The sequence below is a fragment of the Amphiprion ocellaris genome, chromosome 7 (genome assembly GCF_022539595.1).
Source record: "Amphiprion ocellaris isolate individual 3 ecotype Okinawa chromosome 7, ASM2253959v1, whole genome shotgun sequence".
NCBI lineage: Eukaryota > Metazoa > Chordata > Actinopteri > Pomacentridae > Amphiprion > Amphiprion ocellaris.
In genome coordinates this window covers 17,959,261-17,975,254 of record NC_072772.1, presented here as the reverse complement: position 1 = coordinate 17,975,254, position 15,994 = coordinate 17,959,261, and the positions used below count along the sequence as shown (strand labels likewise).

The 15,994-nt window shown below is 41.4% G+C and overlaps 1 protein-coding gene across 2 annotated transcripts in view; it reads left to right on the top strand.

Moving 5' to 3' along the window:
* dpf1 (double PHD fingers 1) overlaps positions 1 to 15,994 on the top strand; it is a 51,638-nt gene that overhangs the window by 30,137 nt on the left and 5,507 nt on the right. The window contains exons 9-11 of one of the 2 annotated variants that reach the window (XM_023279163.3): positions 10,402 to 10,521; positions 14,402 to 14,514; positions 15,275 to 15,356. In XM_023279163.3, coding sequence (XP_023134931.1) covers positions 10,402 to 10,521; positions 14,402 to 14,514; positions 15,275 to 15,356 — 315 coding nt within the window. The remainder of the gene's footprint in view (positions 1 to 10,401; positions 10,522 to 14,401; positions 14,515 to 15,274; positions 15,357 to 15,994) is intronic. The other variant, XR_004848109.2, reaches the window with a different exon arrangement.

Genomic DNA, 15,994 nt, shown 5'->3' with positions numbered 1-15,994 from the left:
CAAGTGGATTAGTGAATAGTCACCTATTGTTTAATGTGCTGTCAATTTGGTCTTCAGGTTACATTAAAAAAGCCTTGAAAGGTGAATAGATTTTTCAAGAGTTTTTGCTTCTGCTTATAAATTTGAAGAATGTGGAGTACTATTAGGTTTTCCAATTTACCCAAAATGCTTGTGTTTAAAGCTGCAGTAGGCAAGATAGAAACAGAAAAAAACAATGGTACAATTTTAAAACATACAGTCTTCTTCTAACTGCGATCGAAGGTCCTCCCACCAGATGAGCACTTGTTTAAAACGTCTGTCCACTCATTTTCTTCCACTAATCTGGCAGCAGGAAAAGCAGGACATTCCAGAAATCGCTCTTTCCAGCAACACTTTCCAGCTCCTCCTGGGGGATCCTTAGGTGTTCCCAGGCCAGATGAGGTATGTAGCCCCCCTAGCGAGTTCTGGGTCTATTCCAGGGTTTCCTCTCAGTCTGACATGCCCAGACAGGCCCAGGAAGCATCCTAATCAGATGCCAGAACCACCTCAGCTGACTCCTTTCAATGCGTAAGAGCAGCCTCTTTACTCTGAGCTCTGTCTGGATGTCAAAGCTACTCACCTTATCTAAGGCTGAGCCCAGTCAACCTACAGAGGACAGCCATTTTGGCTGCTTACATGACTGTAGGTGACCATGGATGAGGGATGGAACACACATTGATTAGCAAATAAAGACTTCTGCCTTCCAGCTTACCTCTCGCTTAACCACGACAGTCCACCAAAGCGCCTGCATATTGCTGGTTTAGCACCAGTCTGTCTGTCTGTCCCTGTCACATTCCATTTTCATGTCACTCATGAACAGGATGTCATGAAACTTTAACTTCATTTTTACTGGCCCCATAACCGTAGTTACAGTAGAAGTCAAGTCCTGAGATCAGCGTGGACTTTGTTGCTCGTATGTCTAACCTGCTCTGGGTAAAAAGCTGTGTGATTGAATGAAATCTCCTATTCTGTCACTTTCTGAAGCCTGAAAACAAAGTCAGGAAAAGGTGAGGAAATGTAGTTTTTTCTCAGACCACTCTGATTCCAATATGTTATAAGGTTTGAATGGAATTTTTGCCGAATGATGCAAAAAAACCAACAACACAAAAAACAGCAAAAAAGAAGAAAAGGGGGAATTTGCCTACACTAGCTTTAATGCAACATTTTTACCATTAGAACTGGTTCTAGTGTTGAACATCTTTGTAAAGGTTTCAGTGGTGTGCACACACAGGTTCAATTGTACACTAAAAAAACATGTCTTTGTGTCTGTCGTTTTGTTTTTCATGTTCATGTTGTGTTTCTTTTAACTGAATTGTAATTTCCAGATCCACTCTGCTTAATAGCACATTGTTAAATGCAATTTCCAGTGCAAAGACTGATTGATTTGATGTGCATTCAGCTAATATTTGTCCATGTTAATACAGTACATGTAGAACTTGACAGCATTCAGTGGCTTCTGAATGTGTTCTGAACTTTTCCACGTACTCCAACATTCTTTTTCAGCTTTTGATTGGTTGATTGTTGCCGCTGCTACACGGCGCAGGAAAAGGAAGGGAGAAATGGCTGTTGCCTAGCAATCTGGTTGCCATAGATACTGCCAGGGCTCCCTCCTAAAGAGTACACTGTTATGTACATTGAAAAGAGAGAGAGAGAGAGATGGTAGAGGAGGAAAGGAGGAGAGTTATGGAGAGAACAGAAAAGGAAGGGATGGAAGGAGGGAGTTGGGGGGGAGGAAAGCAGAATGGAAGAAGTTGAAGTGGAGAGAGGGAGCGGAGGGGGCACAGAGGAGTTCATTAAAAATAACATAAAGAATGGGAGGAGAGAGAAAACAGACAAAGAGAGAAGCAGAGCAAGAAGCAGAGAGTTCTACAGACTGAGAAAAAAGAAAAAAAATCTCTTCATGATTCATCATATAGATTCCCCCAGACAGTTGGAGTGGTGAAGGCAGGGTAATATTGGAGTCTGCTTCATTTGCTATTCTGTCTTAAGATGTGGTGCTGTGGCTTGCCGGCTGCTTGTTCTGTGGTCCCTCAGTTGTCTTGGCCATGTTTGGATAAGCCCCCCACACTACCACAACCCTCCCAACCACCGATACCACCCACCACCCACCACCCAAAATCCATCCTCACCCCTCTATCCATCTCCTGTTGTCTGTTTTTCTGCCTGGGATTGAATATAACAGTAGCTGCAAACCTCAGCCAAGGAGAGGAGGAAATACGAATCAACAACACAACAGTTACACGCCATATTCATAAATTAAATAAGTCTAAATATCACTAACATAATACAATAGAGATCGATTCATGAAAACTTTTCCACACTTCGCTCTACGCTGTCAAATCATTGTGGTATTCCGATGGAAACCTCCAAACCTGCTGCACAAAAAGTGATGCCACTTGCACTTCTGGCTTGTTTGGAATCAAATTTTAATTGGTAGTTAGCACAAGCTGTAACAGCCACCATGGTTGAACACACAAAGAAAGGGGCACCACCTACAGAAACTAAAACTCCTTATTTCAGAGCAACAAATGCCACCAAAATGGAAGGCAAGTTTCCACTTTTTTCTTGTGAAACTCTCCCTTTTATGTGTATTTTATCCCAACTGGTCATTCTTGACATTTCACCATGACAGTGCAGGGCCGACACACAACATAGTGGACCATGTGAGGTTGGGCGCAATTCAAACAGGATTTCACAGCCACATTCCCAGCCGGCTGTCTCCCTGGAACAAAATAGGATTAATAATTTGCATTTTAACTCTTCATCGACAGGGACACGAGCCTGTTCTGGCTAAGTGGCTGTTTTTAAGAGTGTGCAAATGTGAGCAAATGTGCATCAAGTATTGCACACGTGGGCAAAAGCTGCTTGTGTCTGTGTGTGATTTCTTTACATGCATGATTTATGGGGGAAGTTGTGTGTCTGTGCGCGTGATTTATTTGCATGTGTGTCTGATTGCTAAATGTGCACATATTGGCAGACTGCAGAGCCTGACGGGTCCTTTGTGTGTGTGCGTGTGTGTGTGTGTGTGTGTGTGTGTGTGTGTGTGTGTGTGTGTGTGTGTGTGTGTGTGTGTGTGTGTGTGTGTGCGTGTGTGTCTTTGTTTCCACGGGTCAGTGTGATTACAAAGCAGCCATAGATCAAGTTTTATTATGCACCAAAACTGCCTCTGTCCTCTTTACTTTGCAATGTCATCTCCGCACACAAGCTCACATTGCACACTCTCATACACACAAATACATGCATCCAGCCCCACAATGCACTGGGAGTTACGCAACCTGCTGACTGGACGCGAGTGAAAGTAGTACTTGTGCACGTGTGGCTGTGCGAGTGTGTGCATGAGGGTGAAGGGTGGGGTAGGTTCGGTGGGTGCAGAGATGGAAGAGGAGCAGAAATGGGGGAAAAACAGAGGAGGAACAGAGCATGGCACTGGTGCAGGCATTAGTGTGACAACAGATGGATTGCAGGAAAGAGTTCCAATTTCCTCTTTGAGAGTAAAGCAGAGGGAAGAGAGAGAAAAAGAGAGACCAAATAAGGAAAGGGAAGCAAAAAAAAAGCACAATGAAGCGCAGAGAAGAGATCGAATCAGAGGCAGAGAGCAGCAGCAATAATGAGAACGCATGAAAGTGCAAAGAGAAAGAGAGAGGAAGAGGATGGGAGAAAGAGTGAGAGGAGGAAGATGGAGAGAGAGAGAGAGAGTGAGAGAGGAAGGAAGCCAGTGACTTTTCATCTGTGACTGACGGTTTCCATCTGACTGCATCTCTGCCTCCTTGTCTGCATAAAAAAAAAAAAAAAAAAAAACCCTGAAAATGTCTCCTTGAGCATTTGGGATTTTGTGTCTGTGTGAATGTATGTGCTCTTGATTTCTGCCTTGTCTATTTCCTTTTCTCTTTGTTCCATGTAAAAATATGTGCAACGTTTGCGACTGTAATTGTGCGTATGTGTGTGTGGCTGTATTGGGGGTTACAGGGACTCTCATTCATCACATTAAAGAGAACAAGTGGGGGAAGGGACTGAAACTGGACGGCAAAAGTTATTATGCAAAGGCTCGGTTGTAAATCTTTGTGTGCAGCCTCTACTGTATGTGTGTGGTTGTGGGTGTTTTCATCTGTGCGTATGTGCTCTCATTGTGTTTGCGTGTGCGTGCGCAGCTCCTGAGAGGCTCTCCTCATTAAGCAGCGAGGCGACAGGAGTGCAGAGTGTGTGTTTTCACACACCGCTGCTCCGATACAACAGGAGCCACCTTTTTTTTTTTTTTATGCCATCTTCCCTTCTCTCCCCTTTGTGCTTCATCATCTTCCTCATCTTCTTCTCTCTTTCTGTTTCACCCTCTTCCCCTCATGTGTTTTTGAAACCCTTCCCCGCTTCCTCTTCTCCACCTTTCTACCTCCTCCTCCTCATCATCATCACTCCTTCCTGTACACACCTGGAGTGATTGTCGCCTTGTGAAGAACAGGTTCGCTGCGAAATGAAAACGTTCGCACATCACTTGTCAATTCTCATCTAAACCTCAACCTTGATTAACAAAGTTTTTGGTTTTTTTTAACAATGGTGTCCATGGAAACGTGCATTTCTTTGTTAGCGGCTGAGCTTACCTGTCTGCATATCTACACAACCGGATAGGAGAAAAGTTTAAAGAAGCATATTAAATCACTTCAATCAGTTCTGGCAAATGTCATGCAAATGTTATGCTTTAATATGCTAAACCGAGAAGCAGGCAGAGAGACCGGGGGGGAAAGAGAGAAAATATGAGAAAACTAACCAAAAAAGTGAGGTGGAAGAGAAAGTGAGAAAAGTCAACAGGTAGGCCAGTATGTTTCTGTGCAAGAGGAAGCACTTTTAATTCCTTTTCAGATGGAAGCGTAAAGCTGATGAGGCTTTTGTTGTGGTCGGACAGAAGGATTCTCAGCTAGTCAGAGATCTGCTGTGGTTTTAGTTCCATGTCAGAGTCGGAGGATGAGAGACTGGAGCTGTGGATGAAGGAAAGCAAAATGTAGGAGGAAATTGAGGGTTAATCTGAGATGCCAAAATTTTTGTCAGAACAAGTATAGAAACACAAAATCTTTCAGGTCATTTAGGTGCAAACATTTTTCACTGTGTATCCTGTTTTTCCAGACAAAACCAAAGATGAGTTAAACTATCTGTCAAATCTGTTGCCACAAAATTGACAACTGGGTTGTTTTTCTTTGCTCACAATTAATCAGTGTCTCCAGCTTGATTAGAAAAACTTCTCCCCGGCGTCGCTCTTTTAAAGAATTTCCACACCCAAATCCCGAAAGCGATAATAACACGATTTAAAAAACTAAAAGAAGAAATAGAATAGAGTACAGTTATTTTGTTAAAAGTGACACGAGACACTTGAACAGTACGTGAGACAGCTCAGAGGGTGAAATAACACCACAAGGTACCGAAGGAGCAGCATGGAGGAGGAAAAGAGGGAAAATGAGACAGAAAGGGGGGGAGAGCAAGAAATTATAAGCAGAGGGAGGAAGGACGGGGAAAGGGAGGTGTTGTGGGGGGAGAGGAGGTGGGGTGAGGAGCATTTGAGGATTCATCTCTTGCTGGATAATTCCCAGGAGGATCTCTCTCCAACACTTGAAAGCTGTGAAGTGTGCGGTTCTGCTCATACTCCTCCTGGTAATTGGAAGAGGAGAGGAGAGGAGAGGAGGGGAGGGGAGGGGAGGGGGGAGGGAGGGAGAAGAGAGGAGGATCAGGTAAAGGAGGGAGAGACGGAGGTACAAAAAAAATTAAAAAGAAGAGGAGAGGGTGGCTGAAGAAGGTAAAAAAAATTGGAGATGGAGAGGAAGAAGACCAGGAGGACAGGTAAAGACACTGAAGAGGAAATAAAAAGGTACCTGACGATTGGCACGCTTTCTTTCTTTGCTTCAATTTGTCTTTCTTCTTCGCGGCATATCGCTTTTATTTTTTGCTCATTAGCTTGCTCCTCTTTATTCTCCCTCTGTATCACTGTTCTCCTCTCGCCTTCCTTCCCTCCCTTTGCCGGCAATGGCGTGTCTATGGTTGCAGGCAGCTTCTGAAACATGGCCACAGGCGTTTAATCATTGATGGAGTTTTTTCCTCAACGCAGGCAGGCCAGCGGGCAGCCCCGACTCGCTCACATGCATCAGGACCTGCTGATTCACTCTCTGGGGTCTTCAAACACACACACAAACACACACACAAACACACATGCACAAGCAGAAATACAAAGGCAAACGTAGATATGCACGTGCACACGTAACTCCAGCACACAAACACAGATAAAATGCCGCCTGAATGTGTTTCATGTGTGTGTGAGGCTGCCCACATGTGTCTGTCTAGCTTATTCCACCAGGGACTGTGAGGCCCAATCAGCAGCGGTGAGCCCAAATAAAAGCAGCCAAGATAAAAGCAATTTATTTGACCAGAACAAGAAGACAAAAAACGTGTTTGCATTGGCTCCGGGCCTGCTTGCCACATATGTCTCTTCAGCTTTATACATCCTCCTGCTACACTCAGTAAACATCTGGCTGTGTCGGTTTCTTAAAAAGTAAATACGCTCATATACTGTATCCTCACCCTCTATCATTCTGTCTTCACACAGTTTACACATATGTTCCAATATGCTGCTCTGGAGCAACGTTAGCGATGTGGCAGAATCGGCAGAGACGTTGCACATAAAGAATCCTGAATACAAAACTGTTTGAGAATTTTATTTTTCCAAAGATGGTGCTTGGATGCCCCTTCATTCCACCCAAAAAGCCAATGGTCTACTTAGTAAAAGCCAATCTAGAAAGAATCCAGTCAATGAAGTTGATGCACTAACTTAAATGTGGATTCATAGAAGTAGAACTTGTGTGGAAAACACCTTTTAAAGCTTATTTAAGGCAAAAATCAAAAAGTGTTTTTTGGCTTTGGATTGGACTGGAGCTACTTTAAATTCAGTTTATATGTCCTAGAGACCATTGAAATTGCAGTTATGATTCCCTTCCCCATTCATTTGGATTCGGGTTTGATCTTGTTAGCCCAAAATAAAGCCTCGGGACATTACTAAGATGACTGCCGACTGGCAAGACTTACCTATATTGACTTTGGTATTGGTTGATTCGTCTTCCATTTTGGTTCAGACTGAAATATCTCAATAACTGCTGTGTAGATTTCTATGAAATTTTGCACAGAAGTTCATGGTCCCCCGAAATGGATTATTTATGACTTTAGAAAGCTTCTGACTCTTCCTTTAGAGTGAAGCAGTTTGAAAAGACTCCAGAACTCTGTTAACTTGCAAAAACTTCAGGTTCTTCTACATATGCAACCTGTAAATCTAAGGTTTCTTTAATGCAGTTTTGACTTTTGGTAGTTTAATCAACCATAACATAGGATTGTACACATTCTATTTCCAATAAGTTGTGGGATATATTTATTTTTAGTTTCTGGGTGTTCCTGCTCTCCAATACTATGATAATCATGTTGATTAGTTGCGGAGTTACAGCCCCTACTTATTTAAGGTTTCTTGTCTTTGTACCAAGCCATTTGTCTGATGAAGGTATTACACCAAAATGTTGCTAATAGATTTATTTTTAGCAAGTTTGGGGGTCTTTTTTAAACACTTTTGGAAATGCTTCTACCTCTCCTACACACGTGTGTCCTGAAATACATGTGCGAAGAGTTCCTGTCTTCCTGGCTGACACTATGACATGCCAACTTTGGTCGACACATTCGCGTTCCCCTTAGGATGAACTGCAATGACAAGTTTGGTGATCAGTTAACACTTCCTTTAGCACCATCATCCAGTCAACATTTCTATTTGTACTTTACCTTTGTTTACAGCATCACCAGAGGCCTCAGCTCTGCTTTGTTTAGTGCTAATTGGCAAATTAGCTGAAACATGTTAAACAAAAGAGACTGGAAATGGTAAACATCATACCTGGACTGGGCTCAACATTACGCCCATTTCATCAGTACACTGTTGTCAGTAGTTATCCAGTCATGCCACTATTTTACATGGAGACTGTGAACACCACCATAAGAATAAGGGCACTTCAATAATGTAGTGGACAGTGAATACACATAATGCTCCATACGGTATATACACGATGACACAATCATGAACATGCTAAGCTACGATGGTTGAAATAAACATTATACGTGCTAAGCATCAACATCCACATGTCAGCGTGAGCATATTATGATGCTGACCTTATCATCCAGCTGAAAGCATTGCTGCGTCTATGTGCAGCCTCCCATACTGCTAGAATCACTGCAGCATATTTCAAATATTAGGGCCTACATTACATAATGTGTTGGATCTACAGGAATATATGTTAGATATTTTTCACAACATTAAAATGTAGCACTGTTGATCAATACTGTAAGAATAGGAGAAGACTAAACTGGTAATATAGATGTATTCTGTTAATCTCCCTCTTCCTCTGCACTTATGCAGAATTCATTATGACTGTATCATTTCAGCAGTATGGTCCACAAAAGACCACACCGACTGGCTGATGGTTTTAATTAAGGTCCAAAAATAGGCCGGGACATGTCTGTCTAACCCTTGCCAGCACATTGGCCCGATGATGTGCAGGTAAAAAAAAAATTTTTTAAAAACTACTGCAATTAAACTCTCATCACCAGTAAAAGCTGACACCAGCGAGATCTCATAATATCATCACTGACAAAAGAGATTATTGAGAATTGAGCTATTAATGTTGAAAGACTAACTCGTGAATGGCGCACAGTGGATTGTCACTGTTTTATTGTAACTACAGTTAATGTATAACACTGAAATATCATCATTTATATCCTTCTAATAGGTAGACTGCTAGTTTATTTGATTACTTATTCACAGAGATGATAATCACCTTTACATTCATCATTACACCACATACAAAGAGCCCTAAAGCATTAAAGTCCTTTGCTGTTACATTTTCACAATACAGATGACAGCCTTTTGCTTGATTTTTGCTCAGTGTAACCCTGTTGAATTCTGCAGCAGCAGGTACAGCTTATCATCTCCCTCCCCTCCCCTCTTCCATGTCTGTCTGTCTGTCTGTCTGTTTGCCAGTCTCTCATCCTGATCAGTAGAGAATTTTTATTGTTATTATTATTTTATTTCTCAGAGGATTAAAGCCGGACCCTGTTGAGTAGAAACCCAATCTCCCCCTCTTGCTCCTCCTTTCCCCTTCTCACCGTCAAATTCCATCAAATTCAGCTTCTCCTCCCCTTCCGGGCCAAGCGAGACCCCACCCTGAAGTGGATGGATTAATGATCTATCTGTCTCTCATGTGAGCATACACCTACAGCGCTGTCTGTCTGCTTATCTTCAGTTTCTCTTTCCGCAGGATGAATGGTTTTCTAAGTGTGTACCTGTGTAATCCGCTCCATTGTATTCACTCTTGCTCCGTCCTGCCTGGTGACTCATTGTGAAGGACCCGTGCACCGCATTACATCTTCGAGAAGAAAGCGCACATACAAAATAGTCTGCAGTGGTTATGTGATTGCTTCCATTAAAGTGATTATGCAATCAACGGCAGCAAGACAGACAGGAGGCAGACAGGCAGGCAGTCCAACAGAGAGACAGACAGAGAGACGAGGGGGGTAGATGTGGAACACACACACACACACACACACACACACACACACAAACACACACACACACAATATGCACACACATATATACACAGCACTCAGGCAGGCAGGGGGAATTTCTCTCTTGTTAATAATTATTATGAAACGGCTTCACATGGAGCACTTGCCTCTTCGTGCTCAGCATGACGGCAGGTCTGTCCCAGCAACCTCTCGCCACACACACATGCACACACACACATACACACACACACACACACACACACACACTTTCTATTCTTTCTTCAGTTCCACCCTCCTTCTTCCTCCTCCTCTGCCACTCCAGACAATATTTACCAGACCCCAGGGGCTCCCAGCGGACGCCCCGCTCCCCGTCTCTCCACCTATCTCGCTTCCTGGGTGAGCTGGTGTTTGGAGAGTCCCAGGCTCCTCGTAGGCCTCCACCGGTGCATGTTTCCTACCAAAGCGAGCAGATAAAGAGGGACAACGGGGACTAAGTTACACGTCTTCTTTCTTCTTCTTTGTTTTACATCTCAACATTTTACCTCTAATCACTGTCTTTCAGTAATAGTCTGTCATTGATGCTCCTCAGCACACCTCGCTGATGGCTGCTTTGTTGATCTGTTAGGACTTTTATGGTTCTTCCCTCCTCGCTCTGTCTGTACTGCTGAGACACTGATACGAACTCTTCACTCCAGGGCAACATTACATGAGACTGACTTATGAGTTTACACTCTGCTCTCCATCCCCTCTTAGCAAGTTGGCAGAAAGATGAAGTCCCAGTTTTCCTTACGCCCTTCTCTTTTCTTTGTCTTCTCTCAGCCAAGAAAGCACCGGACGGCTCAGTCATCGCCAACGGCTACTGCGACTTCTGCCTCGGAGGCTCAAAGAAGACCGGCTGTCCTGAAGACCTAATCTCCTGTGCGGACTGTGGACGCTCAGGTAGGGCACCGCTGAAGGGGATGATTGGCAGGAGGAAGGCGGTCCTCTGCTGATGCACATTTTTGAAATGTTTCAGCCGCTGAGTATAGATTTCTTATTCACTATATGAGTAATTGCAAGCTTTGATTCCTTTCGATGAAGCTTTAAATGGATGGACCATACCAGTGTTTTTTGTTTTAGCCCGTCTACTACAAATTCAACCCCTTCTCCCAAAAATTACATCCCTGTACAACTAAACTGCATTCTCAATTACTGTACATTTTAAAAGAAACATATTTCCTCCCTGTAAAGAAACGGTAGTCGGAAACGTCTTTACTTTCAAAGAGCCACAAGCCCTCATTAGGAGCTTGGAGGAAGGCCTGGTGGTGGAGGAGAATGGGGTTCGTGTCCCATGTGGGGCTGTTATTTTTAGACTTTCATTTTCACTTACTGTGTGGTTGGTTCAGGCATCTAAACTACAGTTTTAGTAAAATATCATGCTTTAGGTCAAAATTAGAGTTGTGTGACATTTTTGCCGACATCCGATAATTCATTTTAGCCAATTGCTGATACCGATACATGCACAATTTTCTTCCCACCTAATTGGAGAGAACATCAACTCTCTTCTGTATTATTAGTATTATTATGGCACTCAAAAAAGAGAATTTTTTGATCAGCTTACATGAATTTCTTCCAAATGCACCAGTTAACAAATAATATTAATGCCACTGGTTTGAGTTAGATGTACCCAACTCATTTCTTTTCTCTCAGATAAACAGTCTGGAAAATCAGCTTGAAGTTCCACATTTTTCCAACTAAAGCACTGGCTTTGAATTGAGGGGCTTAGAAGCAGAGTGGTCTAACCCACAAAAATCCATACTGAGATTTATATAATTTCTGTAATATTTTATGGTTTAGATTTTAGTGGTGGAGTGGTCTAACCCACAACCCAAATATAGCATTACAGTGGCGCTTCAAATATTAGACCATTCTTGAAAACACAAAACTTTCAACCCCCCCAGTGGGTTAGACCACTCTGCTTCCAAACCTTCCATTTTGTCATTATACTTTTACCATTCTGTGCTTTTCTTTACTCTAATCCTATTTGAATAAAATGACAGTTGGGTTGCAGCAAATGATTTAAAGGAACAAAGTGTCATTTTAAGTTGATGAAATCCACAAAAGTAAACAGCCATCACCAAAGCAGAAAGATAAATGAGATTAATTTAGAAAAAGAAATAATGCATTGTATGATTACCCTGTCATGGTGACCCACTGCCAAGTGCAAATGCAAAATACAATATTTCAACGCTAACCCTCATTTACACAGTCGGTCGGCAAATACTTCAAAGTACGAGTAAAACGTGCCATATTTATTTTTATGGAGCATTTTCAAGCAAAACCTTTAACCCAACCGGTGTTCCCTACCTGTCAAAGTTCATTTTGGGCTGATGTGATGCTTCATTTTCAAACTTTTTTTGGCTGATACTAATGATGATGCAGATATCCTCATGCATGCCTTATTAAAACACACCATTTCACAACAGTAACCACAAGTTTCCCTCCATTTTCTGGGTTACCAAGGCAACCAATCCCAGCTAATCTAATATATAATTGGTTGATTAGAAACATATTTGTGATACCTCACAAAAAAATCGTAACCTGATGCAAAATATGTTGCCTTCAACAAGCGATTGAGAATGCAGTTTAGTTGTTAAGGATTGTAATGTTTCGGAGGCAGGGCTTTACAAATCATGTACAGTATATCTAGCCTCACTAATAGCCATTTGATGTAATGTTTCATTTTGAGGTATGTTTCTCGCCTCCTAGGCAGCCATTGGTTATCTTTGATTCCACTACAGTGTGAAAATCCACTTGTAGAGACTTGAACTTGACTTGAGATTATTAATGAACCTCACTGAAAACATAAAGGAAATATTCCCCAGAGACAACACTGAAAACACCAAATCACATAAATTATTAGGAATACTAAATCACAGTCAGCAAGTAGCTAGTAGCTCACTTGGTATCTCAAATGAGATGGTTGTAAAAAAGGAACATCATGTCTGATTTTTATTGTCAGAGTTGCGCTCTAGCTGTCTGCACTACATCACCACACAACTGTAACACAACTCTAAAATAAAATAAAAGTGATATTCACTGGGATGTCTTATCTCATGATTCAGTATCAAGTCTCTGCAAATTTATTGTTGTATGGAAATTAATGGAAAAGAACGGTTGCCTGGAAACCAGACAACACATTAAAAGAGCTAAAACAGTATGCTTTGGGAAAATTTGTAATGTAAATTGTTCTAAAATAGTTTGTTTTTTTTCATAATCACACATTTATATGTTCTTACGAATCAGGGGCTATTTGCACTCATGCAATTTGAATTTACTCATTGAAGCATCAACACTTAATAACCGCAGGCTTTATAGAGAATCGATTGTTTATGATGTAATGAACGGTGAATGTCGCTGGTGAAAGGATTTTGTTCACTTAGATGACCAGAATTGGATGAAGCTTTTGCCAAGAATATCACAAAATGATATAAATAACGAATAATAAACATATACAGAACTTCATTCATCATTCACACATCATTCATCATTCAAACATCATTTAATGTGATCATTTCCACTGATCACAATGTTCTGCTCTGCAGTTCATACAGATGTTTTTACTGGCACCGAAATATGAATGGTTCTAATAAAATGTCATCTTGATGTGACCTTTTTGTCTGGCAAAAACAAAGACTTGTTTTCAATCTTGTCTGCTGCACGCATTTCAATCCTGGCTGCTTGTACATGAGCCTATTGTGATGATAAAACTTGTTCATTTCTTCTTTTGAGAGGGTTTCACATTGTTACAAGGACCTTACATGAGTTTGTGAGAGGATGATCTCCACTTAGCATGTATCTCGGTTGTGAATGGAAAACAGTATTTATTTCATTGGAGTGGAATTGAAATATTTCTTTAAATAAGGTTGTATTATTTTGTTTCCCATCATAGGTTTCACTTTGTTTTGGTTTGGGATGTGTTTGTACATTGTGGTTATATGTATCAATGCAGAGATTGCAGTGTACATGGTGCAGAATTTGTGTGCTTACTATTTGATTGCATGTACTGTATATGCATTTATATATTTCCCCTCATGTTCTTTTTCATCTGAAAAATAAAAAAGAAAAGAGAACGAAAAAGATTGACGTGATTTGTAGTGAATGGGCTAATGCATGCAAAACATTGGTATGGTCCTTTTCTTTATAACCACTCACAAAGAAGACAAACACAAGGTCAGGAAGTGAGGATGACATAATATTTCTATTGTCATGATCATGTAACAGCAAGTACCAGGCAAAGCTAAAATAACTGGGGAAGAGGAGAGAGGTTATTTTTAAATGGCAGAGAAGTGGACTGCTGTGGAAAAAGAACAATCTATTTTCCTCTTATTGTGGCAAAATTGATGTTAGAAAATGTTATAACATTTACTTAAATAGTTTTTAATGGTTTCCAAGACCAACTCAAAAGCAACCTTGTGGTTCCTGTGAAGGCTATTTTGCTGTTATTATAATTTTCCCTCAAATTCTGCATTCTTACTGTAAAGACATTTTTAAAAAGCTGCATAACAATTCATTACAGATATCTGCCAGTGCTGGATTCCCCTTCAAACATATCACCCCATACAAAGCAAAGGAATTGATGGATAGATAAAGCAGGTGGAAGATGGATGACTTTCCTCAAAGTTCAGACAGCGATAGTGAAAAACGTGTGGCCATGTGTTTGTGTGTCTGTGCGTGCGTGCGTGCATGTGTGTGTGTGCGTGCGTGTGTGTGTGTGTGTGTGTGTGTGTGTGTGTGTGTGTGCGTGTGTGTGTGTGTGTGCATGTGTGTGTGCACCCAGGCCACCCGTCCTGTCTGCAGTTCACAGTGAACATGACGGCTGCGGTGAGGACTTATCGTTGGCAGTGCATCGAGTGCAAGTCGTGCAGCCTGTGTGGCACCTCTGAGAACGACGTAGGATCTCACCTCATGTTACATGTTATCTAAACACATGTGGCTGCACACACACAAACACACACACACACACACATTGTACATACATACTACAGCACATAATATTGGACAAACCTGCAATTAATGTTTGAAATCAGCACAAAATTGTTGCCACCAAAGATTGACTTTAATTTACTGTGTTAATTGATTATATTTCTGATCTCACACTGATGGACTTTCTGGTTTTGTGCTGTTTTATGTAGTGTACTTATTGTTCTGTGGTTGTATTTTGTGTTCCTTCCCAGGGACATCAAGAACATCAAATTAGCTGCTACGACACACTGATACATTACATTACAATAAAGTAAAATAAAGAAATGAACCGAAGTTTAGAGAGGGTTTGGGTGATATTTAACCTTTTCAAACAGTGATCCAGGAGCTGCAGGTTTACGCTTGACTGCATGAAGATTATAGGGCTGAAGGATGATGTTAACCCACTGCTGTTGCCCAGTTAAACTGATTGAATGTCCTTCATTTTTGCACTTTGAATTCTTAACTTTTACTCTCCACCAAAATAAAAGTCCACGAGTTTAACAGTGTTTTATATAGTCAACTGGATTCACTAATCAAGGGGCATGAATATCACAACCCAACATCTTGATTTAAATGTATATAATTACTATTTAAAGCACTATACAGATCATCTATTGCTGCCGTGTCCTCAGCTTTGATATCAAATCTGTCGCCACATCATAACATCTGTTATTGTCTTCTGTTGCAGGACCAGCTGCTGTTCTGTGATGATTGTGACAGAGGCTACCACATGTACTGTCTGAGCCCTCCCATGTCTGAACCACCAGAGGGTATGCATTACAATACAAGCATTATAATCTACAGATCCCCCATGTGTTAAGACCTGCATTTGGTCAGACTGCACAAAGTGAGGAAACTCATCCGAGAACATTTTTGTTGTTGGCACTGAATTATGTAACTGTCTGTACTGTAGGTGGAGAGACAGTCACACTTAGAGAGGGAAACCTGCGGTCAAATCAGTCATATTTTGCCTGCGCTGTTTTTTTAGGCAGTGAGAAATGTAACCCTCAGGACTCTTTCTGGAACATCCTGATGTGAATACACCAGGCAGAAAGAGTCCTGGTGCTTCACAGAAATGAAGGCAGGTACATCTATTTAAATCAAACTGTCATTTGGCACATAAGATGGCTGCCTCAGGATGTTTGATGGTGTTGTCATGGAAATGAGTAGTAGAAGGATAATCTGTTTCCATGGCAAAAGTGTCACTTGGCTGAACATACAGTAGCAGTGCCACTTGTGTTCAACACTCACTAACAGTGTCAAGCTCTGCCCACACATGCACTGCTTTTGATTTATAAGGAACATGTTTGAAATCCCACAGTACTCAGTTATTTTAGGTTTACATGGATTCCATTGCATGGATGGCAAACTTATATATTTTTATACCTTCTGTCCTGTGCTTAATGCT